Raw genomic sequence first — 27,674 nt, 5'->3', positions numbered from 1 at the left:
AGTTTCTACCTATATGTTGGCAATGAGCTATGATTTGGTTCTGATGAACTTGCCAATCTTCAAATGCTCTCTGTCTAGCATTTTCGTATTCCTGAGAAGCTATAAACCTTTGCATTTCTTGCATCTCATTCCCCCCTCCTACATTACCTTGCTGTTGGTTTCTCTCCACCTGTGGATGTCTACCATGGTATCGTACTGCGGCGTTATTTCGCCTCTTCAAAACTTTCGCACCATGGTATACATTTAAACCTATAGTATCGCGGGGTTCCGGTTCTTCTACTAATAATCCCCCCGACTTATATCCACACCGAGATATTCACCAATCAAAGTAATAAAAATACCACCTCCTATTATGCTATGCGGTCGCATCCCCCGAACCATAGCTGATAAATAATAACCCACACAATACGGTATACTTACAGCGCTTTGTGGGTCTCGAATACACATATGGTAAAACAAATCCTGTTCATTTACTTTTTCCTTGTTCTTACCCCTTTGTGTAATCGAATTAGCTAAAAACCTATGTATCACTCTTAATTCGGCTCTATCTATATCCAAATAAGAGTAATTTCCCCCTTTGAAACGGTGATGGCTTGTCATTTGACTCCACACACCGTGTGTATCAAAATTTTCATCTATCTTTCTACCGTTTAGTATCAACCCTCTACAATCGGCAGATGCTAACTCCTCAGGCGTATATATACGTAAAGCCTGAGCCATGTCCAGTAAAGACATGTGGCGCATCGAACCGCCTAACAAAAATCTAATAAAAGAACGATCGGTTAAACTAGCTACCCGATCATTCAACTCTATACTACATAACAATTCTTCACACCATACTTTATATACAGGTCTACGCATGGTGAATAAACGTACCCAGTCATTAAAAGTAGAATTACCATACCTCTGTACAAGTAATTCCCTAATTGGCCCGGCCAATTCTACAGCTTCTAAGGGTCCCCATTCTATGACCCTCGGTACCTCAACAACCTTAGAATGAAGAGTATGCAAACCCCTTTGATATTTTGGATAATCTATCCAAAGTCTGTCAAATCTCAGGTTCGGGTGCAACTCTTCCAAGTGCATATCGGAAAAGGTCATGACTGGATGAGGTATATCCTGCTTGTAGTAGTTATCCACCTCCTGTTGTTCCAAATTCTCAGCAGGAGCATTGCGGGCTTGGGATGAAGATTCACCCCTTTCATTCTGCAAAACACATCAAACACAATTTTTGTGCATCCAAATATGCATTAGTGTCAGCAAAATCATCAATCAAAATAATTACAATGACATTATCAATTTATATCAAACTTAAGCTCATTTTCACATTTTTATCAAATCTACACTTTTTCAAATAAGCATATACGAAAATGTTTGCCAAGTTTATAAGCATTCAACTCAAACAACATGTCAAAATAATCATTACAAGCAATTAAACAAGTCTCAAATGGCATTATCTTTCAAAAATCAAGTTCATGAATTTTTAGACTTGAAAAAGTCCACTTTAATTCTCAAAATCATGTTTAGACTCAAAGTTTGGATCATTTAACTACCTAGACATGTTACACTACTCAATTTAGCAACAATTCATGACAAAAATCGGCCATAACCTGTTTATATCAAAAAGCCCCAAATTTGCTCAAGAACACAAACCCTAGATTATTCAAAAATTGAAGTTTAAGGCTTCTAATCATGTTAAACAGCATCAATCTAGGTTATACAAGCATAATACATAAACAATTTAAGCACAATTACACTAAAAAGCATCAAAATCAAATTGGGGAAAAAATTGCTCAAGAACACCAAATTTCGGATTAAATGGTGTTTAGGTGTAGAAATTTACCGTTTTTCTTGAGTAATTCCTAGATAGCATCCTTCTAAACATGATTTTAGTAAAAAATTTGGTGATTAACGGTTAAAAATTGTGATTTTGGGGAGTATTTCTCGGGTTTTTTCGTGCAGAATTCGCTGTGTTTTTGAGTTGTGGAGTGCACTGATCTGTTACAGCTCTTTATTTTTTTTTCTGGGTTTTGGTCCCTCCGCGACTCGCGGCATTTAACCCTTCAAACTCCGCGAGTCGCGGAGTTTTTTTTTTTTTTTTTTTAATAATAACTTATTAAAACAATTAATTAATTAATTTTAAAAATTTTGTTTCCCTTGTTATTTAGGACGAGGTCGTTTCGGATCGATGTCCTAGTCCGTCCTTCGACAAAATTTTAAAATTTGTCTTTTTGTAGCGATTGTTTTAAAAGCTAAGATTTTTGGGTTTTTTAATGTTTTTGGCATACTTTAAATCAATAAGATTAAAAATAATGATAATAAAAGTTCTCGTCCCTCCCTTGGGTAAAGCAATTTCGGTTCAAAGACCTAGTCTTCAACTTACGACGCATTTTAAAAATCATATTTTTAACTTAATGAGATAAAGTAAATTTTTGTTTTTAAATTCACACAACTTAAATATAAAATTCAAAATTAATATTAAAATTTCACACCAAACTTAAAATTTGAAATGCATAAAATTAAAAATTCATATTTTAAAAATTAAAAATTCACACCAAACTTAATTTAAAAATTCATATTATAAATTCATACCAAACTTATATTAATTTTTCAAATATTTACAATTTTAAAAATATTGTTTTACAAAGTTTACAATATTAATTTAAGATTTAAATATTAATTTTAAAAACATGGTAAAAAATAAAATTAAAAATCTTTTTGTCTTTTTATCCCACTTTAATCAATCAAATATTATCAAAAATATGCGCCCCTCTTTTCGGTAAAGTAATTTCAGTTCCAAGACCTAATTTAACTCATGACGAATTTTTGAAATATTTTGGGTTGATTGATTAAAGATATTTATACCTTAAGAATAAACGTTAAATTTCGCAGTGATGTAATAAATTTTTGAATGATATCAATAATTTCGGTCGCCAAACCTAATTTTATTCAATACCAATTTAATACTTTTTAGCGAACAAATTAGCGTTTATTATCAAAAGGTTAAAAATAAAAATAAAAATAAAAACTGTACAGACATACCTGTGAAATAGATTTCTTAGTTATATGATCTATCCCATTCATAAGATAGTCGGTTTAATTGGTTTTCCATGGCTACATAGGCGTAACCTCGAGCATTCAGTGTCTTTTCTTCTAAACATATGAACGGTCCGTCTCTGCATAAAGTAACAAATTCGGTATTTGAATAGGTTTGATTATTTGAACATTTACCTCCATGTGACCATTTTCCGCATTTGTGACATCTTTCTAAGTGTCGTGCTCTTCTTTTCGCTGCGAATTTTGATTTTCCTTTACCAAATTGTAACTTATTATCTTCGTATCTGGATTCTTTTCTAACTCCGTCCATTCTTTCTCTGATTACTGATACTATTTCACTCGGTAGTATGTCATTATTTCTTTTAGTGATCAAAGCGTGTAGCATTAGACCATGGTTTAGTTCACAGGCAGTCTTCATTTTGTAAAAACCTAAAAAAAATAAAAATTCAGAATGGGGGGAGAAGACTAGTTCTTTAGGGTCTGCTAGGGAAAGACCATTCGGGTTCCATTTTCGAGAACTATACGAAAACAGACAATCTAACTCTAACAGAAATACATATTATCCTTTAAAGACTTGATTCCCCCCACACTTAGTTAGCTGTGGTGTCGAAATTGTGATTAACTTCGTTGTCGACTTCCATCGGACCATGTATGTAATGTTTAACTCTGTGACCATTAACTTTAAATTCAATCCCATTTGAATTTATTAATTCTATCGTTCCGTATGGGAAAACTCTTTTAACTATGAATGGTCCAGACCATATTGATTTCAATTTTCCAGGAAATAGCTTGAATCGTGAATTGAAAAGAAGAACTCTGTCTCCTTCTTTAAATTCTTTTGAACTTCTGATTCTTTTATCATGCCATTTCTTCGTTCTTTCTTTATAGATTAACGAATTTTCGTATGCTTCATGTCTTAATTCTTCTAATTCGTTTAGTTGACTTAATCGTAGACGTCCGGCTTCATGTAAATCAAGATTACATGTCTTCAAAGCCCAAAATGCTTTGTGTTCAATTTCTACTGGAAGATGACATGCTTTTCCATAAACAAGTCTAAAAGGTGTGGTTCCAATTGGAGTTTTGTAGGCTGTTCTAAAAGCCCGGAGTGCATCCTCCAATTTAATGGACCATTCCTTCGGATTTGATCCTACGGTTTTCTCTAGAATACGTTTTAAAGCTCGGTTGGTATTTTCAACTTGTCCACTTGTTTGTGGATGATATGCGGTGGAGATTTTATGAGTTACTCCATATCTTTTAAGAACTTTCTCAAGTTGATTATTACAGAAATGAGTACCCCGATCACTTATTAAAGCTTTCGGTGTTCCAAACCTTGCAAAAAGACGTTTTAAAAAGTTGACTACAACTCGTGCATCGTTAGTTGGGAGAGCTTGTGCTTCCGCCCATTTAGATACATAATCAATGGCTACGAGTATATATAGATTATTATGAGATTTTGGAAATGGACCCATAAAGTCAATACCCCAAATGTCAAATACTTCACATACTTGGATGACATTTTGTGGCATTTCATCACGTTGACTTATTTTTCCGGCCCTTTGACATGCATCACAGGATTTGCAAAGAAGGTGTGCGTCTTTGTAAATTGTAGGCCAATAGAATCCAGCTTCATAAACTTTTTTTGCTGTTAGTTGAGGCCCATAATGCCCTCCTGTTGGTCCTGTGTGACAATGGTTTAAAATTTTACTAGCTTCATCTCCAAATACACATCGGCGTATTATTCCATCGGGACAACTTTTAAACAGATGTGGATCTTCCCAGAAATAGTGTTTTATATCACTGAAGAATTTCTTTCGTCTTTGGTACGATAATCCTTTTTCAAGGAATCCACAAACTTGGTAGTTTGCATAGTCTGCAAACCATGAGATTTCTTTATAGTCTATCTTCAATAGATATTCATCAGGAAAGTTGTCTTGTATGGCTGATTCATTTAGAACTTCTAATTCGGGATTTTCAAGACGAGAAAGATGATCAGCGGCGAGATTTTCTGCTCCTCTTTTATCTCGGATTTCAATATCAAACTCTTGTAAGAGTAAGATCCAACAGATTAATCTTGGTTTAGCATCTTGTTTTGAAAATAGGTATCTAAGAGCAGAATGGTCGGTATAGACCACCGTTTTTGCTAGAACGAGATATGATCGAAATTTGTCAAAAGCAAAGACAATAGCAAGGAGTTCTTTTTCAGTAGTTGTATAGTTTGTTTGTGCTCCTTGTAACGTCTTACTAGCATAATATATAGGTTGAAATCGTTTTTCAATCCTTTGTCCTAAAACGGCTCCCATTGCAAAATCACTTGCATCGCACATTAGTTCAAATGGTAGATTCCAATTTGGTGTTATCATGATCGGCGCATTAGTGAGTTTCTCTTTAAGAATATTAAAAGATTTGATACACTCATCTGAAAAGATGAATGGCGCATCCTTTTCTAGGAGTTTATTCATAGGAGTGGCAATTTTAGAAAAATCTTTTATGAAACGTCGGTAAAAACCGGCATGCCCTAGAAAACTCCTAACTCCTCTAACATTGGTGGGATGTGGAAGTTTAGCAATTACATCTACTTTAGCTCTATCCACTTCAATTCCTTCTTTTGAAATTTTATGTCCAAGAACGATGCCTTCTTTAACCATGAAATGGCATTTCTCCCAATTAAGTACTAGATTTGATTTTTCGCATCTAATTAGCATTCGTTCCAGATTAACTAGACATGATTTAAATGTATCACCGAAGACTGAAAAGTCATCCATGAATACTTCCATGCATTCTTCTATCATGTCGTGAAAAATCGCCATCATACACCTTTGAAAGGTTGCAGGGGCGTTACAAAGTCCAAATGGCATGCGTTTGTAAGCAAAAGTACCATAAGGGCACGTGAATGTGGTTTTCTCTTGATCTTCGGGTGCTATTGGAATTTGAAAATATCCGGAAAATCCATCTAGAAAACAATAGTAGCTATTTCCGGCTAATCTTTCCAACATTTGATCAATGAAAGGTAAGGGAAAGTGATCTTTTCTGGTGGCGTCATTTAATTTTCTATAATCAATACATACACGCCATCCTGTTACAGTCCTAGTAGGAATAAGCTCATTTTTCTCATTTGTAATGACAGTCATGCCACCCTTCTTAGGCACGCATTGAACTGGGCTTACCCATGGACTATCAGAAATTGGATAAATTAAACCTGCATCTAGCAGTTTAATAATCTCTTTCTTAACTACATCTTGCATATTAGGATTTAGTCTTCGTTGGCGTTGCACATACGTTTTATGACCTTCTTCCATAAGGATTTTATGTGTGCAATACGAAGGACTTATTCCTTTAATATCATGAATCTTCCATGCAATGGCTGGTTTATGAGCTTTCAACACAGAAATGAGTTGTGATTTCTCATTTTCAGTAAGAGAAGACGATATTATTACAGGTAATTCAGATTCACCATGTAAATAAGCGTATTCCAAATGGTTTGGAAGTGGCTTTAACTCTAATTTCGGAGGTTCTTCTATCGATGATTTATATCAATATCTGTCTTCTTCTTTTAGCATTTGAATTTCTTCTGTTGTTGGTTCATATCCATTAGCTATAAGTGTAGCTAACATTTCAGCTTCATCAATTGGTTCATTACCTTCTCCTAAAGAACATTCTCCTGTTCCTTGTAATTCTGGAAATTCTTCTAATAATTCTGCATGTGCATCTATAGTTTGAATATAATAACATGTATCATCTGCAGATTGTGGTTGTTGCATTGCTCTATCAACTGAAAAGGTAACACTCTCATCCTCTATACTTAAGGTCAATTTCTTACCGAACACGTCTATCATTGCTTTAGCCGTGTTTAAGAATGGTCTTGCTAATATGAGAGGAACTTGAGAATCTTCTTCCATGTCCAAAACAACAAAATCTACTGGAAATACTAAAGTACCAACTTTAACTAGCATGTTCTCCATTATCCCTCTAGGATATTTTATTGATCTATCGGCTAGTTGTATGCTTATTCTGGTTGGTTTCAATTCTCCAAGGTCTAGTTTAGTGTATAGTGAATACGACATTAGATTTATACTAGCACCTAAGTCTGCCAATGCTTCTATTGAACTAAGACTACCCAGAAAACATGGAATTGTGAAACTTCCTGGATCAGATAATTTTTCTGGTATCTTATTCAACAGCACTGCTGAACAATTAGCATTCATAGTAACAGCCGAGAGTTCTTCCATTTTCTTTCTATTTGAGATTAGATCTTTCAAGAATTTAGCATATCTAGGCATTCCTGAAATCACATCAATGAAAGGAAGATTTACATTTATCTGTTTAAACATATCCAATAATTTGGATTGCTCGGCTTCAAGTTTCTCTTTCTTCATTTTACTCGGGTAAGGAAGTGGTGGTTGGTATGGTTTAACATAAGGTTTATCCTTAACTGTGTTATCTTTATTAACCTTTTCAACTACCGGTTCTTTTTCCTTATCTTGATCAGGTTGTGGTTCTTGTGGAGTAGGAATGGCTTCATCAGAAGTTACAGGTATTTCAGGTGGTTTAAGTGTTGTACCACTTCTTGTGGTAATGGCTTTAGCTGTTTCACTCCGGGGGTTAGCATTTGTATCACTAGGTAGACTTCCCGGTTTTCTTTCACCTATCAACCTTGCTAGGTTGCTTACTTCTTGTTCCAGATTTTGAATAGAAGCTTGTTGATTTCTAAATGCTTGAGCATTTTGTTCATTGGTTTGTTTCTGAGATGTGAAAAACTGCGTTTGAGTTTCAACTAGCTTTGTCATCATATCTTCTAAATTCGGCTTTTTATCATCGGTTTGTTGTGGTGGTTTGTTTTGAAAATTCGGTCTTTGCTGGTTGTAAGTATTATTGGATACTTGTTGATTGCTAGGACCTTGTTGGTTGTTGTATGGAATATTTCTGTTATAATTCTGGTTTTGATTGTAAATCTGTCTTGGCGGTTGATAATTATTCTGATAATTATTTCCAGGCCTTTGGTTTATGTATGAAATATTCTCTCTTTGTTCCATTGTTAATTCAATACTGAGACAATCTTTTGTCAAATGTGGTCCTCCACACTGCTCACAACTAATTCGTATTGAGTGAATATCTTTAGTCTTCTTTTCCATTCGTCTCTCCACAGCATCTATCTTTGCGGAAATGGAATCTAAGTCATGGCTAGAATCGGCTCTAGCTGCTTTAGATGATCTAATGATGTCTTTTTCTTGGTGCCACTCATGTGAGTGGGAAGCAGTGTTATCAATAATTTTGTAAGCATCAGTTTCGGTTTTCTTCATAATAGAACCACCAGCTGCTATATCTATGTCTTTTCTTGTAGTGATGTCGCATCCTTGGTAGAATATTTGTACTATTTGACAGGTGTCTAAACCATGTTGCGGACATCCTCTTAATAACTTTCCATATCTAGTCCACGCCTCATATAGAGTTTCATTTGGTTTCTGTGTGAACGTAACAATTTCTGCTTGAAGTCTTACGGCTTTAGATGCAGGAAAGAATTGTTTAAGAAATTTGTCAACTAAAACGTCCCATGTATCGATCGCCCCTTCAGGTAACGATTCCAACCAATCTTTGGCTTCTCCCTTTAAAGTCCAGGGAAATAACATGAGATATATCTGTTCATCCTCTACTTCTCGGATTTTAAATAGTGTGCAGATCCTATTAAAGGTACGTAGATGTTCATTTGGATCTTCCTTAGGCGCACCACTAAATTGGCATTGATTAGTCACCATGTGTAGAATTTGTCCTTTGATTTCATAATCTGGTGCATTAATGTCTGGATGAGTAATTGCGTGACCTTGGCCAGTGCGTTTAGCTCTCATTCGGTCTTCCATACTTAAAGGTTCCAGATTTTCCATAATTGAATTTGTTGAATCGGTATCACTAGATGATTCTGATTTAATGGTTCGTTCCTCAACAATCTCTGTTTGAATGATTGGTGGCTCCGGAGGAAAGTTTAATGGTTCAGGATCTACGAACCGTTCCTGAATATTTTCCGGATTCTCAATTGTGAGGTTGGTTTCAAAAAATGGATTATCGGAAATTTGAACTGAAGTACTTGGTCTACTGGATGACGATTCTAAAGAAAAATCAACGGCGGTAATATTTGCTAAATGTCTTGATCTAGTTACAGGTGGTGAACGTACAAAAGGTGATGAACGTCTTGCTCGGTGCATTCACTGAATATCCTATTAGTTTTTAAAAGGAAAGAAAAATTATAATAAGTTATCCAATCAATAGACTTTTCTGATTTTGCCCACGTTTCGAATAGCCAAAAGATGCAGCAGAGGGGCAGGATTCGTTTGGTCTCAATATAATTGAGGACTGTTTGGCTCCAATAACCCGGTCCACGTACAAATCCAACTATTACTACGAACCAGAAAATTTTGATGTCTATTAATTTAACCACTTAAAATAAATTTTCGTAATTTTAAGAAATTTAGATAAGAAGTAGAATAAAAATCTATGTCCTAAAACTAGAATAGCGAGAAATAAGAAAGAAAAAGAGTTCGTCGGAAAAAGGTTGAAAAAGAAAAATGGTTGAAAAAAAAATAAAAGGTGACGGAAAAATAAAAGGAACTTATAAAACTTAAAAATACTTGACTAACCTAACCTTATTACTACAACTAACTTAAAATTATAATCGCAAATTGAAATTACTAACTGGAATGATAATTGATACATAGGTAAAAGTCGTCTAAAAATATTAAAGCTTACAGGAAAAACTAAATCCCAAATGGAAATAACTTAAAAAGAAACTAAAACTTAAAAAGGCGTCGCAAAATTCTAAAGTACCTAAATCTTAGTCTAAAGAAAAAGCACTTAAGGAATTCTACGGCAAAGCCTGAAAATCTAGGAGTAAAAATAACTAAATATGAGCGAAAAATACAAATATTACGCTACAATGATTAAAAAGGGACAAAATATAAAAATATACAAAAAGTTGTAAAAAGTACAATTTTTATAAAAATATTATTTTTATATTATTTATTTTATTAAACTATTAATTTTACAATTTAATAAAACTAATTTAACTAAAGTATATAAATTAAATAAAAAGTAAAAGTAATTATAATAATAATAATTAGTTAGGGTTATAATAATAATAATTAATAATTAACCGTAATTAATGCTGAATTAGGGCTTCTGTCGGTGTGTCAGGTTATCTCCGCGAGTTGCGGTAATTTATAAAGAAAACCCCGCGAGTCGCGGGGTTCAGAAATTCAGATGACAGCTTATTAAATTCGACGCGTTTTTCTTTATTTATTTTTTTTTATTTTCTGTTTTCTGTTTTTAAATAAATAAAAGATATTTAAATAAAACTTATATTTTTATAAACTAAAATAAAAATAAAGAAACTTATAAAACTTAAATATTTAACAAAATCTTAAAAATACTTATATTTTTGTTTTTCTTTTTATATTTTTGAATAATTAAAACGTATTTTTACAAAAACGAATTTTAATAAAAGTTAACTAAAAATCTCTTTTTTTTTAATATTAGCGTTGCGCTTCCGGCGTTTAAGAGTGTCCCCGGCAGCGGCGCCAAAAATACTTGATGTCAAAGCTAAGGTATACGAAATAGTTTATATTTTACTAGGAAAAACTATTAAATATGCTACAATTTTACACAAGATATTTATTTATTTATTTATAGAATGGATATACTTAAACCTTGCTACAACACTTATAGGCAGTGTACCTAATCGTACAGTAGTGTAGTTTTTAGTAAGTCCGGTTCGTTCCACAGGGAAATCTTTAAACAAAGCTTAACGCTATATTAGTTTACTTTTATAAAAATACAAATATATATATAAGTAATATTATTATTATAAAGGGGGGTTTTTACCGTTTAATGACCGGTTTGTCGATTTTAAAACTTTAGTCGCAGTTAAAACCAAATGTAAAATATTAAAAATAAATACAAGACTTAAATTAAAGCGTAAAGTAAATAACGATAATGAAATTGCGAATAATAAAAGTGCGATAAAATAAACTTGCGATAATTAAAGAGTACGATAATTAAAAGTGTAATTAAATAAAATAACAATAAAAATGCGATAATTAGAAGTGCAATTAAATATAAAATAAAGGAAATTAAATATGAAATAAAAGAATTATGCTTATTTAAACTTCCGTAATCATGATGTTTGACGTGTTGATTTTAGTTTTATGCCCATGGGTTAATTGTCCTTTGTCCTGGATTATTTAATATGTCCGTCTGGTTTTTGTCCATAACAGTCCATCAGTCATAAATATAAAATGCGAGTGCCCTCGTCAAATTATCCTTATACCCGAAGTTAAATATTCCAACTAATTGGGGATTCGAATTGTAACAAGGTTTTAATACTTTGTTTAATGAATACACCAGGTTATCGACTGCGTGTAAACCAAGGTTTTACTACTTTGTTAACAATTACACCAATTACCCTTGAATGTAATTTCACCCCTGTTTTAATTATTCTAGTGGCTATTAATCCATTCCCGTGTCCGGTTAAATGAACGATTATTCGTACATATAAATACCCCGCCCATCGTGTCCGATCGAGTGTATATGGTAATTTATAAGGACGCCCAATTGTAAATCTTTATATTAACATTAACAAATTATCATTTAGTTAAACAAATATAAAGCCCATTAATAGCCCATAGTCTAATTTCCACAAGTGTCGTTCTTTTGTCCAAACCCCAATTATGGTACAAAGCCCAATTACCCAATTTTAGTAATTAGCCCAACATCATGATTACTTTGTTTTAAATAAGCATAATAATAACTTAGCTACGAGACATTAATATAAAAAGGTTGAACATAACTTACAATGATTAAAAATAGCGTAGCGTTACACGGACAGAATTTCGACTTACACCCTTACAACATTCGCTAACATACCCTTATTATTAGAATTATAATTAAAATTTAAAATTAAAATATAAATTATAAATATATATATATATATCGTATGAATGAGAGAAGAAGAAAAAGATTATTATTTGCGATCAGAATTCGGTTGCTTTTATAGGAAAAGTCGACTTTTGGGGCTCCGCGATTCGCGGCATTTTTGCCTTCAAACTCCGCGAGTCGCGGAGAATGAAATTACAGCTCAGTCCCTTGGAGTCTTTCTCTGCCGACGGTTTTTATTTATAAATATAATATATATATAATTAATATAATTAATTATATATTATATTATATTTATATACATAGTTAACTTGTAATTTTTAGTCCGTTGCGTCGAGCGTTAAGAGTTGACTCTGGTCCCGGTTCCGGATTTTCGAACGTCCTTGCGTACAATTTAATATCTTGTACTTTGCGTTTTGAATCTTGTACTCTTGTAATTTCGAGACGTTTCTTATCAATAATTGGAACCTTTTTTATTGTCTTTTGTACTTTTGAGCTTTTTGGTCGTTTGTGTCTTCAATTCGTCGAATCTGTCTTTTGTCTTCACCTTTTATTATTTAAACGAATATCACTTGTAAATAGAACAATTACAACTAAAAGCTTGTCTTTCTTGAGGAATAATGCTATGAAATATATGTTCGTTTTTAGCATTATCAAATACATGCAGGTTTTATAAATGATTTACAAAATAGACACAAGTACGTGAAACTACATTCTATGGTTGAATTATCGAAATCGAATATGCCCCTTTTTATTAAGTCTGGTAATCTAAGAATTAGGGAACAGACACCCTAATTGACGCGAATCCTAAAGATAGATCTATTGGGCCTAACAAACCCCATCCAAAGTACCGGATGCTTTAGTACTTCGAAATTTATATCATATCCAAAGGGTGTCCCGGAATGATGGGGATATTCTTATATATATGCATCTTGTTAATGTCGATTACCAGGTGTTCACCATATGAATAATTTTTATCTCTATGTATGGGATGTGTATTGAAATATGAAATCTTGTGGTCTATTGTTACGATTTGATATATATAGGTTAAACCTATAACTCACCAACATTTTTGTTGACGTTTAAAGCATGTTTATTCTCAAGTGAATACTAAGAGCTTCCGCTGTTGCATACTAAAATAAGGACAAGATTTGGAGTCCATGTTTGTATGATATTGTGTAAAAACTGCATTCAAGAAACTGATTTCGATGTAACATATTTGTATTGTAAACCATTATGTAATGGTCGTGTGTAAACAGGATATTTTAGATTATCATTATTTGATAATCTACATAAAGCTTTTTAAACCTTTATTTATGAAATAAAGGTTATGGTTTGTTTTAAAAATGAATGCAGTCTTTGAAAAACGTCTCATATAGAGGTCAAAACCTCGCAACGAAATCAATTAATATGGAACGTTTTTAATCAATAAGAACGGGACATTTCATATTAATAGTGTATCCATGTCTAGTGCTCGAGTATATATGTTTATGCATGCTTGTATGCTTTAATTTTGTCATTAGATAGTTTATGATGAATCACGAATTTGATACATATGCTACTGATATAAAGTATATGATATGCGTGTTTTTGGAAAGCTGGTGAAAAATTATTAACTTTTCATTTAGAAATCGCGTGATTTTGATGAACGGATTAAAAGATATGGTCAACTGAATTATGTTTGACATTAATTGAAATTGTGTTTGAAACTGTAAATTAATATTTAAACAACTTGTCTATGAGATTGATAAATTGGATTTTTAGATATTACTAATCAAGTAAATTAATTTCTATATAAGGCATGTCTCGTTTTGGTAAACAATTATCAAAATTGACTGTTTTATCAGGTTTTAAAGCTTTATAAACACTATAATCTGATTTTACAAGTATTGAAAAACTATGTGAAATAATAAAATATATTCGATTGCCATGATAATTCAAATATAATATAGCTCCTGTAATAAATAATATTTTGAGTTTGATAAATCATAAATTCGTTCAATTATCAAGACTTATACTATGAATATAAACATGTATAGATTTAAAGATCATATTGGGTCAGGTTGACTTTTGAGATGACTTTTGTTAACTTTTGCATGTCGGTCTCGAGCATTAGGATTGTGATACACTATGACCCGACCTAGCTTGTTAGATATTTATTGACCAACATATGTTCTCTAGGTTGAGATCGACGGTTATTTTGCATTCCGAGTTTCGATCACATTTCGGTGAATGACCTTATGTGCTGCTAAGGTGAGTTTCATTTGCTCCCTTTTTAATTGCTTTTGCAATCTATATTTTTGGGCTGAGAATACATGCACTTTATTTTAAACGCAATGGACACAAGTACATACTAAATTCTACACCGAGTTTGAACCGAAAATCCCTTAGCTTTGGTAACTAGTAGCTGCCGGTTATAAGAACTGGTGGGCGCGAATAGTTGTATATGGATCCATAGGGCTTGACATCCTCGTCTGTTCCAGGTATAGAAACCCTAGCCTGAGCTATAAAACAGATGTATGCTATTTGAGTTTAGTACACGTTGAATGGCGTGTATTGTACATGTTGGTTGCATGTATGTTAAAACATGGGTACTTATTATAACGTTAAAGTTTAGTTACCAGGGTGTTCAATTTTGTAGAATCTTTTGATAAACATTTCGGATGAAACAACTGAAATCTTGTGAACCACCTTTATATACAGATTATGCGCAACATTAAAACTATGAACTCACCAACCTTTGTGTTGACACTTTTAAGCATGTTTATTCTCAGGTTCCTATGAGTCTTCCGCTGTTTGCTTATACGTTATACAAGCTATGTGCATGGAGTCATACGTGCTTTATTCAAGAAAACTTTGCATTCACAAAATCATCACCATGTATCTTATTTGACTGTATTGTCAACAGATGTATTGTTAAAAACTATTATATACGGTGATTGTCTATACGTAGAAATCATCAGATGTCGAAAACCTTGGATTTATATATTCATTTATGTTGTGCCCTTTTCAAAAGAATGCAATGTTTACAAAATGTATCATATAGAGGTCAAAACCTCACTATGAAATCAATGAATGATGTATTCGTCCAAATGGATTTGGACGGGTCATCACACTAACCTTGTCACATTATGCCCAAGATGGATAGAGCTCCTGACTACCATCCCCAAGTCCAATAAGATACATGTAATCCGAGGTTTTTGTCGTGTGATCCTTACTTCTGAGTCCAAATTATCATTATCTTGTGCTTGTTTGTCCTTCTGGGTTTGAGTGGAATCGTAGAAAGATTGAAATTTTGCAAGCTGATTTAGGAAACCCGATGGCATGATTGTCCACCGAGAACTACAAACATACGAGTCCCCTATCGGGTAATCAGGACTCAAAGCCATCTGGCTAGCTCTGGGGAGTACCCTCTGTCGATATCTCAGCAAGAATGTCGCCCATCCATCAATATGCTATAATGTTTGATTAAATAAATACACAATGTTACAAAATTTTTAATTAATTAAATTTTAATTAATTACAAAGAAACTTACTAAGTTCTCCAAATAACCGAAATATCCATCTCCAAGTAACCGGATCCAAAACTCGGCGTTGATGTAAATAAACTGTTCATTCTGAAAAATAAACATGCATCGGGTTTCTTGCTTATTCTCGGCCATAGTCTTCGAATCTTTTGATGGGCCGACATGCTTTCTCCCATCTCTCCAAGCATTAGGTGGTGGTGGTTGTAGAGTTCTTGATCATTCACAAGCTTATCAACCATCGCCCATACTTCTTCGTCACTAACCCACTCCTTTTGAGACATTACACGCGTAGCAACAGTTTCCACAGGCACCTCAACTGTTTTTTGAGGATCGTTTTATTCCTCGGTATCTAGATTCACCACTTGATCTTCCTGATGAACTTCATGATCTTTGGTCACCTTTATCCTTTTCAGTTTCCGTTCAACAACATCATCCAACTGTGAAAATACAATAAATAAGAAAGTCAGGAAGAATGGTCGTAAGGACGCAAGACAACACTTGCGTCCACTAGACCAGATGCAAGGTCGCAAAATTTAACTTGTGCACAAATAAACGTGCAAGCGCGCAAACAGAACTTTGCGTCGACTAACCATCGGCATGCAAACTCGCAAGGTTGACCTTGCGCCCAACAAATACAAACTCGCAAGGACACAAGGTGAACCTTGCGTCCACCCAGGAGATTAAACCCTAAATTTAACCCAACTAAATTCAGGTAATTATCAGTTTATAAATATTTGTAAAATACACTAACCTTCTCAACGGGTTTTCTGTACCCCAGAGTTGTGAATGGGGAGTTTAAGATATTAGTTGGCCGTCTTTCGCGTTTACCACGTCTAACCCGTGGAGCGGATTTGTCGTTCTCATTGTCAGAAAGAGATCAACCAATAATATTATCTTGCTCATCATGATGTTCTTCAAGTTCGGATAACCGTTTTTCTTGAACTGACAATCGTTTTTCTTGTTCGGACAATTGTTTCCTACACTCGGCCAACTTTTTTTCTTGAGTTTCCAAACGTTTCACCAATGACGAGCACATGCGATGTAAATCTATCTTGTCGTTAGGACGATCAAGCACAGACTCCTCATTATCCACATCCTCATGCACAGGATCATTGACAGGATCCTCGTCATCATTATTTTTGTCTTGAAAGTACGAGTCACTGTTTATCCACCATTGACACGCACTCTCAATCTCAGTGGGTTTCAAGCCACGAAGAGGCCTTTTATTCTTCGGACAATTATCCTGTATAAAAAAAGATTTGGTCAGAAATGACAAAATTTAATAAGTCGCAAGGATGAAAAAAGAACCTTGGGCATCAATAACCACCGCGCAAGGTTGCACAATTGACCTTATGTAGTTAACATCTCGAATGCGCAAGGACGCAAGACTTACCTTGCGCTTGAATCACCATGACGCAAGGTTGTAGTAGTAACCTTGCGTAGTGAACAATCCGAAGGCGCAAGGGCGCAAGGAATAATCTTGCGTCCCCTAACATAGCCGCAAGGTCGCATTGTCAGCCCTTGCGTCTATAAAGAAAGTCGCAAGGTCGCAAGGTCGCAAGACCTACCTTGCGTTTGAATCACCATGACGCATGGTTACTGTAGTAACCTTGCGTAGTAAACAACCCGAATGCGCAAGGGCGCAAGGACATACCTTGCGTCCATTAAAACAGGCGCAAGGTCGCAATACCTGTCTTGCGCCTGGACAGTCAACAATTTTGTCACATTTATTTTATTAAATAGGTAGCATTAACGTAAAAACAATAAATATATGAATGAAAACTAACCATAATGTTAAGAATTTGAATGTAATCAGTTATCGAAAAAGCCTCGGCCGAGGTACGTTTCCAAAATACGGCCCTCGGTACTCCATCCTTGTCCGTCTTTTCTGCCAAACATTTAATCGTACGACGATATGCCTCAAGAATCCAAATCTTAAAAGCCCACATAAATCCCGCTAGAGTGTACCCCCTATTGACCTCTAACTGGGATCCCCGAAATTGAAACCCCTCGTTAACTGCTGCGTAAGTGGGTTCCCAAATACGATTCACCCATGGGTACTCATTAATTTTTTGTAAATCTTCCACCAACCAAAGGTACTTCTTGCTCACCACATGAAGCCCTTGTTTACCCAAAAATCCCCTCTCGACAATCAAAATAATTGCGAGTCGCACAACATCTTCGTCATTAACAATAACATCACCATGATTATTGAATAATTTTTGGATATGGTTAATCGTAATGTTAGAATTTGCTGGATGCTTCTAGAAGAAACGTCGTCTAATCGGCGGTAATTGTACATCATAATTACTAGGGATGAATAGTGCCATCTCCGTCCGGTGACCAAACATAAAACCCGTAATTAGACAAAACTCCCGTCTACCAAATCTAATTTGGAAATTATGACGAAAACTGAACCATATTTCTTCCTCTTCGGCTGGGTACCTCTCATCTATTCCCGTCGGCCGCTCAATTTTTCGTTGGAGCATGGCATGTACTAGACCGGGATCATTGCTCGTGTATACTAAATCTAAACACGGACCGAAACGTGTAATTCTAAAAAAAAATTGTTGATTTTCAGTCAAGGCTTTCTTCACCACATGTATAAGAGTCAACATATTCTTCATCGTTAGCTTGGCTTCAACATATCCCTGAAAACAAAGAATTCTCTGTTAAAAAATGACATCCGCAAAGACGCAAGAACAAATTTGCGTTTCTTAAAAGGGAGACGCATAGTCGCAAACTCTATCTTGCGCCTGCTACATCCACAAGGCGCAAGGATGCAAGCATAAACTTGCGCCATCAACGATCAACAAAACGCAAGGACGCAAGGTCTACCTTGCGCCCATTATGTTTTACAATTTTTCCCAGAAATTCGATGTAAAACCGATTAATACCGCTTAAAAAAGCATATGTTTGCGAAAATAATCAAGTAGAAACAACCATAACATTAAAACAAAACAAAATATTCGATGAGGCATTTAATCGAGCACTTGGTGTGCGAAACTATTTGAGTGAGAGAGATTGAACGATTTGAGAGGATGAGTGGCACTAACCTGAGGTTGACTCTGAGATCTACTCGGATCTTCTGCCATCGGGGATTAAAACACGGATCTATGGCTGTTTGTACGATATTAGGGTTTCTGCGTTGAGGTGATGGTGGTCGTGACGCTGATGGTGGTGATGCTCCAAATGATCGACGATGATGGTGGGATGTGTAATGGGTCGCAAAATGAGGAATTGAACGCGCAAGGTGTTAGTGTGTGTGAATGGTCGCAAGGGAGCAAATGGGGAAAGTGAGAAACAACAGTTTTTTTGTTTGTTTATATAACAGCAAAAACGCAAGGACGTAAGGCGCAAGGTCACAAATTTGCGCCTTGGGCGGTCTGGTCGCAAGGTATCTTGCGACTTGCGTAGGCATTTTTTTCAACTTTTTTTTTTTTTTTTTCCTTGGGGTCTCATGCAAAATTGTAGGAAAAGTTGGGCAAAATCCCAAAAAATTAATATAAGGCCCAAATTGCGAGCTTTCGATTTTATGCTAAAAACACAGAGTTTGCGAGCTTTCGATTAAATGCTAAAAATTTACGGTATGTTAGGACTTACGACTAAAATAAGGCCCAAATTATTGGGTTAGTAGTCTTGTTGGGTCGGAGTATATACACAAATAGGCCCAACTCTGCCATTTCTAATTCACATCTGCGCCCTTTCTTCACACACCAAAATCGTACTCTAAATCTCTAATCCCACCTCTGTTTACAAAAGCTTTGTAGCCGCTGCTGCTTCCATTTTCTCCATCCAGCTCCTCGTAACTTTTCAAACCCTATATCACAGTTAGCTATAATCAGTAAGTCATCATCTACTACACGTTAATTCAATTTATCTTTAATTACTTATGAACGTATATATGTAACCACGTGTATCTTAATTTCAATATGGCTAAGTTTTATGTTGATTCATGTTATTTCGCTTTGCAATTATTACAATATTTTTCACCTTGATTACTATATGGTTGTCAATTTGTTGATCACAAATCAATGTCAAGGTTTAGTTAGAGTCTTGTAGGTGTTTTCACTGCAATGGTGGTACCTGCACAACTGACAGCTGAGGCTGTTAATCAGCTTAGAGAAGGAATTGATCTGCTATTAGGTAGATGGAGTGCACTTCAGATGGCTATTCAGAACGAATGGGGTGGGCGTGATACTCGACACAAAGCTCAACAGCTTGCTGCTGATATCTATCATTGGCTAATTAGACCTGCTGGTACATTTTACAATAAAACTTTATTATTTTCTGTTTGGAATATAAATTGTATATTTGTATATGCATATAAATAATGGCAATTTGGTGCGCATTAGTTGGTTTCTGTTTCAACAATCAAGTTTTATATGATGATTAGCCGATACTGCTTCTTAATGTATAATTCTTGTTTTTAAAACACGTATTCATTAAGGTTTTTGAGTTCATTAAACTTTAAAACTTGCATCCTTTTCTGTCTCTGTCTTAATAAATTTGTCTGTTTTACAGAAGCGTTATATGTCGACGACTTGGAGAATTTGCTTGATGATTTTATGCTCTCTCTTAATACTGAGATTGACGATGGTAGCATTGAGGAGGTAAGACTCTTCTTTGTATGTCATGTTCTTGACGTGAACGGGTCATGCATATTTCTTTCATTGTCATTGTTTCAAACTTTTCTAAAGTTTATATATTACTGTAAAGAATTGCACTCTTATATGTTGGTCTTTCAACGTTTTATCTTTCAATGTGTTTTTTATTAGATTGTTCATATGTCATTTTTCTTGTTTTTTAGGCTTTTAGCTGATTTGTCTATCTTATCGTACTCTTTTTTTAATCAGATATCAGATAATCTGATGATCATGCATGAAGAATGTTTGGAAGGTAACTTTATCTCAATCGAACGACTAAGGCAATCAATTCCTACAACTAATCATCGGATGCAGGTACTATGTGAATTTCATTAGCTTTTCATAATCTTAGACAATCTTCATTTCAACTAAAACACGACATGTATTCCTTAAGTTACTTATTCTGTATAAATAGCATATTTTTCAAGATACGCTGTCTTGGTTTTGTTGGCATGAAATGTTATTGTTCTGTTTCTTAGAAGTTTTTATCAGTATAATGGGAGTTCTCCACTATTACGAAAATAAAAGCATCAATTTGAATTACTGTTGGGTAACTTTGTTTTGCTATATAGTATATGTGACATTGATATTAAGACCCAAGACGCCATGATAGTCTGCGCGCTAGGTGCAATAGCATGCTGGCTGGAATATGTCTGCTAAACGTAGCGTTAGTTTACTTTTAAATGGGTCAATTTGGATGATGATTTCTCAAAAATAGTTCACGTGGGTCTAAATTTAGCTTCATTGTTTACTTGTAAATGAGTCAGTATGGATAATGATTTCTCAAAGATAGTTCCCGTGGGTCTAAAGACAGTTTAAGTGCATTATTGTCAATGCATACAAGGTTGCAGAAAACAGTAATTAGGGAGTAATTGGTCGGGATGTTGGAGGGAGTAATTGGTCGGGATGTTGGCAAGTCCGGGATTAATCGAATGTTGACCAAGTATGATTAAGCTTGACTTTGGCCTATTTTGAACTATTAATCACTACCATGACGTATTAATCCCGATTAATCCGGCTAATCTCCGATTTATGGTGTCCGATTAATCGCTACTATGATCGATCAATCAGATGTTGACCGACTAATCCTGATTAATCCTCGTTCACCAAGGGTTGACCGATTTTGATTAATCTGATCGGGCCTCTAAAAATGATTGATCGCTGTTTAATCTGCGATCAAATCCGATTTTTACAACATTGAATGCATATATTCTGATGAAATGCTGATATGTAATGATATCTCAATGTATTATTTCTTGTATCTAAGTATCTATGTATAAATCTGACCCTGTTCCCCCCTTACATAAACTACCAGTGTTGACCCATAGACATTCTGATATGTTACCCAACCTGCCAATCGCACCCAACTAGAAAATTGAATACGCTGATTTCATCATGCTCTGTAACTGATAATATAATGTGATTTTATTACTCATGCAACTTGATAGGTTGTAAATGGTGGTGATGATGATGATTCTTCAGATTCAGCATCAAGTTCAGGGGACGAGTCAATGGAAATGGCAGATGAGCTTGACCCATCTTTAAATACTCCAGGCATGACTCGTAATGAGCCGGCACAAACACCTGCACGAGCACCCACACCAGTAGTGGATACCGATGGCTGGACAACAGTTACTTCTAGGAGAAACAGAGGTGGCAGACCCTGAGGTTGTGCTGGTTAATGATTATACATGTGGTACTTATTTTTGGAAAAGTTGTATTTCATATACAATTATGTAATGTTCTTAAAGTTTTTCTTAGTGCGTAAGCCCGATTTTGGTATGTCATCAGAGCAATAATGACTTGATGTTTTTGACAGCGATATGTTATGCAATACTTTTATGTCGTTTTGGATGTCTAATTCCAGTGTGGTACAAATCATTGTGGTTGTATTGACTATTATACCTGATAAAAGTATTGATGTATTAAGTTTATTCTCTACTTGAATGGCTTATGCAATGCTTAACAAATAAAAGTTTAGCTTTATACTTGCATGTTTACAAGTAGCTGCTTATCCTTCCTCAATTTACGTTCTTAACTATAACCATGTTATCATTCCCTTAGGAAAAAAGAATGTGAACAAAAGATACAAATAGAATCCGTTATTTGTCAATTAAAAAGATGAAAATTCTCAGGTTCAGCCTATTTGAGGACGGCAAATATTTTTACTCAAATGTACATAACATAAAATTTGTCATCTCGTGGCCGTTTCCGACCATTTTCTTAACAACCTCAAAATATGATGCTAGTAATGTACAAAACTTAGATTTAAGAAGACATCATAATCCATTCAATAGACTATCTTAGATTAAAGTCTGTATTAACAAAAATACAAAATATTATGTTAATATTGGTTCCCTTCTAAACAAACGAACTTCTCCTCGAATAATTCAGTATCAATCGATAACAAACATGTCGTGAACAACTTTTGCATTGACAACTTGACATAACAATGTCCTACAAGTACTTTTTTTCACTTTTCACTCTTTGATTTCTTATGTATACTATCATATATAAAAATTTTATTCCATCTAGCATCCCACAAAATTTTCAGTATAAGAATCTCTATCTCACAGTGAGTACTGACTTCCCAGTAGGCTACTGGGCTTAATAATTGGGCCCCAACGCAAATAAACATACCTACTAAAACCCTGTGGCCCATTTAAACTATTTGTTTTGCCTACTTATAAATATCATCTCACTGTACTCGAAACCCTAGCTGCCGCAACTCTTCCTCGTCATCGTTTTGCAGGGTAATATCTCGCACACTTATTTAATAGTTACAATTTGTATGTTACACGTCTACGTGATTATAGACTTATTTAAATCTATCTTCTAATTTGTTTGCTTTACAGTTTTACTAATTTCAGTTAATCTGTTGTTGGAGTAGCAATGGCACCTAAAGGTATGCTTTTTTTTTTTTACAATCTAAGCGCTTATTATGTAATTCCATCACTCTTTAATTTACTTATATGCATGTAATTTCAGCTATTGAGAAATTAACATCTAATTTAGTGTTCCGAATGGCGAAAATCATATTTTCTGTGTAATGCTTTTAATGCCGCACCTACAATGAGATAATTAGTGGTTTCAGTTTTTCATTTTCATTAATTGGTGTTAACTTCGTAATTGGATCATGAAATAAACTGTACTCCGTATTTTTTTTATTTTTTTTTATTATAACAGTTTGGGTAGAATAAATTTGATGTAATGATGTGTGATTCGAATCATTTATTAGAAATTTTGAACACTAATAGTTTTGTATATCTATGTTGATGACTTGATGTTGAATGATCAGTATACTGTTTTTTAATCTTTAGCGGTTTAGTAAACATGCAATGTTTTTTAATTTGCGGGTAGTGATATATCCAACAAATATTTCGATAAATGCACTCATTCTGTGCATGGACAGATTGTACTGTACAAACAAGTAATGCTCAATTTGAGTGGATTTATCAAAAACCTTGTTGGATATATCATCACCCTTTGCGGAGCCATTTGCCCTGCTAATCTCAAAATCTTCATGATGTCATAAGCTTACTGTTAATATTAATGTATTGTTTACATTTCTGTTCAATTACGCTTCTTTAAGTGACTTATTTGTTCTTTATTCTGTAGGTAAGAAAATTATTCTTAGATGTTTTTCTAGGAGTCTATTGATTGGCAGTTTACCCCATTTATTTGTATATCATTTTGTTATTTATGTTGAAAGAACTTCACTTGCATATCCTATTATTAGTTATGCTAAAACTTGTATCTTTTTAAACTGCAGATACCATGAAGAAAGGTGATGCAAAGTCACAAGCTTTGAAGACAGCCAAGGCTGTGAAGACTGGTTCAACCTTCAAAAAGAAGGCAAAGAAGATCCGAACCAAGGTTACCTTTCACCGCCCAAAGACATTGAAGACTGACAGGAACCCAAAGTATCCTCGAATCAGTGCACCTCCCAGAAACAAATTGGACCATTATCAGATTCTTAAGTATCCGTTGACTACAGAATCAGCAATGAAAAAGATTGAAGATAACAACACACTTGTTTTCATTGTTGATATTCGTGCTGATAAGAAAAAGATTAAAGCTGCGGTGAAGAAGATGTACGACATCCAAACCAAGAAAGTGAACACTCTAATCAGGTATATTTCTTGTCATAAATATGTAAGGCCGTTAATTTGACTACCACTTAAAGCCTGTTATTGCTATATTAACCAACTAATTTGAGTTGTTTGGTTCATTTTAGCTGTTTCTTTCTGCTTATTTTTATTTGTAGCTGACCTGTTTGAGATAAAGCATAATCCAAATCAGCCATTTAATAAGTAAATGAGTAATCTTTTTTGGGAATTTTATTATATAACTAGAATAGTTTCTCCCCCATGAAAAATTTAGAATATTAAGTTAATGTACACATATTAATCGTTCTGTTTATCAACTCTTGCATTTATCTATAACCATTTTTTTATGTTTGTTTGGACTTTTATTTGGCGAGTATGCATTAGTGTGCTCATTGTTTACGTTTTTTTTTATGATGTATCGCAGACCTGACGGAACCAAAAAAGCATACGTTCGCTTAACTCCAGATTATGACGCTTTGGATGTTGCAAACAAGATTGGAATCATCTAAGCTTTAGCATTAGCTACAGTTACAGTGGTATTGTCAATTTGACATTGTTTTCAGTTTTGTTGTTTTTAGTAGAGAACCAAAAGTTATTATGTTTCCTTTGAGGTGTGGATCAAATATGCTACTGAATCATACTGACAGTTGGGAGTTATTATGTGAGGGTATGTTTTTATCTACCATTGTTTATGTTCGTTATTGATTGTGCCATATAACTTATCATTCCTTCGTCCTTCACTCTGCAACTTACTCCGTATGTGCTTATGGATCTCAGTTGGGACCAAAGAGAATTTTATAATGGGTTTTTTGCTCACTTATATGAATGCTCTGATAGCACAAAGATTTTGAATCGAGACTATCTGCATGGCCTGCATATCGAACACAAACACATCTGGCGTTTGATCTTGTGAGTACACACGTTTCATCAAATGGGCTACAACCTACAAAATAAATTTGGGTGCTTTTTCCTCATCCACGAGGTGTATGAAAACTTGTGCAACCAGCGAAACGAAACCGCATCAAGAGAATGTTGGTGATAATGCTGGAGAACGACTGCACAAACTTTGGTCATCGGAAAACTGAACAAACTGAAAAACTCTTAAGGATTAGAAAAATAAGGATTTTGCTATCGAGAGAATTAAGGGTTGTCGTTAACACACTTAAAATGCTTGTATACGATAGTTATAAACTTTATGGTGACGGTTGCTTGATTGTACAAGTGTTTTATGCGTAAAAAACGACAACCCTCAAGGTTGCCATTAACTTGTTTCTAAAAATATAAAATAACAACTATTATTTTTTACTCTTATAGTACTATAAAGAAGTCAAACTAAAACCACTTTGGCATAACCCATTGGCCACCAAGTTTCCCGTGAAGCAGGAGACTCAAGTTCGAATCTTGGTAACATTAAAGATCGAATTAAAATGGGCTCTTGATTGGAGGGGGCGCCAATGTGTAAAATACACCCGATTACGGGTCTTGTCGCTCGGAGGCTTGTCACCCAGGGTTTTTTTTGTCACTAGTGCGTACCTAACGTAGTTGGTGCAAAGGAGTTTTTTTTTTTTTTTTTTTTTTTGGTAAGCGAGGATACCCTCATTTGAACGAGCACATTGGCTCCTTCATAGAAGGTAAAGCCTCGGGTAATCAAGCCCCGAGCGCGAGATCTGGTACCGGGTGAATTGCGCATTATGCGCACCCTCTTGTCACACTTCCTTTTTGAACAATTTGGCATAGCCAGGAATTGAACTCGGGTGGTGTGCTTCATTGGGCAACTTGGTGACCAGTTAGGCAAGTCTGAATGGTTCAAAGGAGGTTTCCTCTGAAAACTAAAAAAAAGAAAAAAAAAGAAAAAAGAAGTTGAACTTGAAATTTGTCAAACTGGTTGAGTTCAAATACTTTAAATTTTAAATTAGTTTAATCGAGTTCTAACTTTTCTCATACCCGTTTACATCCCTACTTCTACTTGAAAATAATAAAAATCATCAATTTATTTTTTCATAATATGCAAGTATTTTATTTTCTTTTTCTTTTTTATACAGCTCTATTAAGTGAGCCAACAACATGCGTCGATTTATTGACGACTTGAATGCCGCTTAGAGCTTAAAGTGAACTCAAGGCATGATGTAAAACCCATGAAAATTTGATTCCACTATTTTCATGGCGCGTTTTTTATTTATTTTTATTTTTTTTATTTTATTTTATTATTATATATTTATTTATATATTTATCTTTTTTTTTCCTCATGTCTATTTGAAAGCAATCTCTTTATCCGTCGAACAGAGAGAGGGAGGACTTTCTCTAATCTTGGGAGTGTTTTACTCGAGGTAAAGAAATGATTTCTCTCTATTCTAGGATAGAGGAAAGATTTTCTACGTCTCACATCCCCCCATACCCTATACATGTGAGATTGGGTATTGTTGTTGTTGTTGTTGTTGTTGTTGTTGTTGTTGTTGTAATGAACCCGACTATTTCGATAGACCATTTTTAACCGTGACAGTGGCGTGGAGTCAGATGATGAATCTGATTTTTTTTTTTTATTTTTTTTTTTATTTTATAAAAACTGATTTCTTACCTCCCCATACCCTATTCGGCCTATACATGTGGGATTGAGTATTGTTGTTGTTCTTGTTGTAATGAACCCGACTATTTCGATAGACCATTTTTAATCGTGACAGTGGTGTTGGAAGCTTCGACGAGCCCAACACACCCACTATAGAGGATCTAGACTATACTAGACTCACTACACCAACACTTTGACGTTGATTAGCCTTTAATTTTATGAATTCTTAGTGCACAATAGTACTTAGGCGACAGTGTCGACCATATATCATTTAGGCGGTATAACCGACCATGTATCACTTAGGCGGCCGAGCCGACCATATAATAAAAATAACACAAGTGCACTAAGAACTTAAACACAAACTAAGGCTTAATCGGGAAACTTAACAAAGAACACTTTTAATTAATACAAAATACAATTACAATATTACTTACTTATAAGTTTTCTCTTCTCTAACTCACACTCTTCTTACTTCCTCACAACTCTCACAACACAAATGAAACTCTCACCCCTATTTATACTACTCCATGTAGGGGTGTTCATCGGTTCGGTTTTCGGTTTGTTCGGTTTATTCGGTTCGGTGTATTCGGTTTTGATTTTTTTTTTGCGCAAAACCGAAAACCGAACCGAAAATCGAATTCAAAGTTAAAACCGAACCGAACCGAAAACCGAATTCAAATTCGGATTCGGTTCGGTTTTCGGTTAAAACCGAATATTATGAAAAAACTGAGAACGATGGTAGTTTAATTGTGACGTTACTGATGCCTTAGTTATTTGTATCCTAAAACAATGACGTACTATTAAATTTTCATGAATTCGATTATTTATTAATATTTACAGCTTAATTATGACGTTT

At 34.6% G+C, this 27,674-nt stretch overlaps 2 protein-coding genes across 5 annotated transcripts; both read left to right on the top strand.

The window, feature by feature from the left end:
• The first annotated feature begins 19,228 nt into the window (after positions 1-19,228).
• LOC139895893 (uncharacterized) lies at positions 19,229-22,015 on the top strand. Of its 4 annotated transcripts, none has more exons than XM_071878438.1 (5): positions 19,229-19,344; positions 19,549-19,760; positions 20,025-20,113; positions 20,357-20,461; positions 21,595-22,015. In XM_071878438.1, the coding sequence occupies exons 2-5, from the start codon at positions 19,577-19,579 to the stop codon at positions 21,811-21,813; spliced, it is 597 nt and encodes a 198-aa protein (XP_071734539.1). In that variant the 5' UTR covers positions 19,229-19,344; positions 19,549-19,576; the 3' UTR covers positions 21,814-22,015. The 4 variants fall into 4 exon arrangements, with proteins under 4 accessions (XP_071734539.1, XP_071734540.1, XP_071734541.1 ...); XM_071878439.1 differs by having other exon boundaries at positions 19,265-19,344; positions 19,543-19,760; XM_071878440.1 differs by having other exon boundaries at positions 19,286-19,344; positions 19,553-19,760.
• An 829-nt stretch (positions 22,016-22,844) lies between these two features.
• On the top strand, positions 22,845-24,935 carry LOC139895892 (large ribosomal subunit protein uL23-like). The gene is made up of 4 exons (XM_071878436.1): positions 22,845-22,899; positions 23,002-23,051; positions 23,919-24,279; positions 24,680-24,935. Exons 2-4 carry the CDS (start codon positions 23,039-23,041, stop codon positions 24,762-24,764), a joined length of 459 nt encoding a protein of 152 aa, XP_071734537.1. The 5' UTR covers positions 22,845-22,899; positions 23,002-23,038; the 3' UTR covers positions 24,765-24,935.
• Positions 24,936-27,674: the final 2,739 nt, after the last annotated feature.

Source organism: Rutidosis leptorrhynchoides, chromosome 3, assembly GCF_046630445.1.
Source record: "Rutidosis leptorrhynchoides isolate AG116_Rl617_1_P2 chromosome 3, CSIRO_AGI_Rlap_v1, whole genome shotgun sequence".
NCBI classification, from domain to species: Eukaryota; Viridiplantae; Streptophyta; class Magnoliopsida; order Asterales; family Asteraceae; genus Rutidosis; species Rutidosis leptorrhynchoides.
This window is presented reverse-complemented; position numbering and strand designations above follow the sequence as displayed.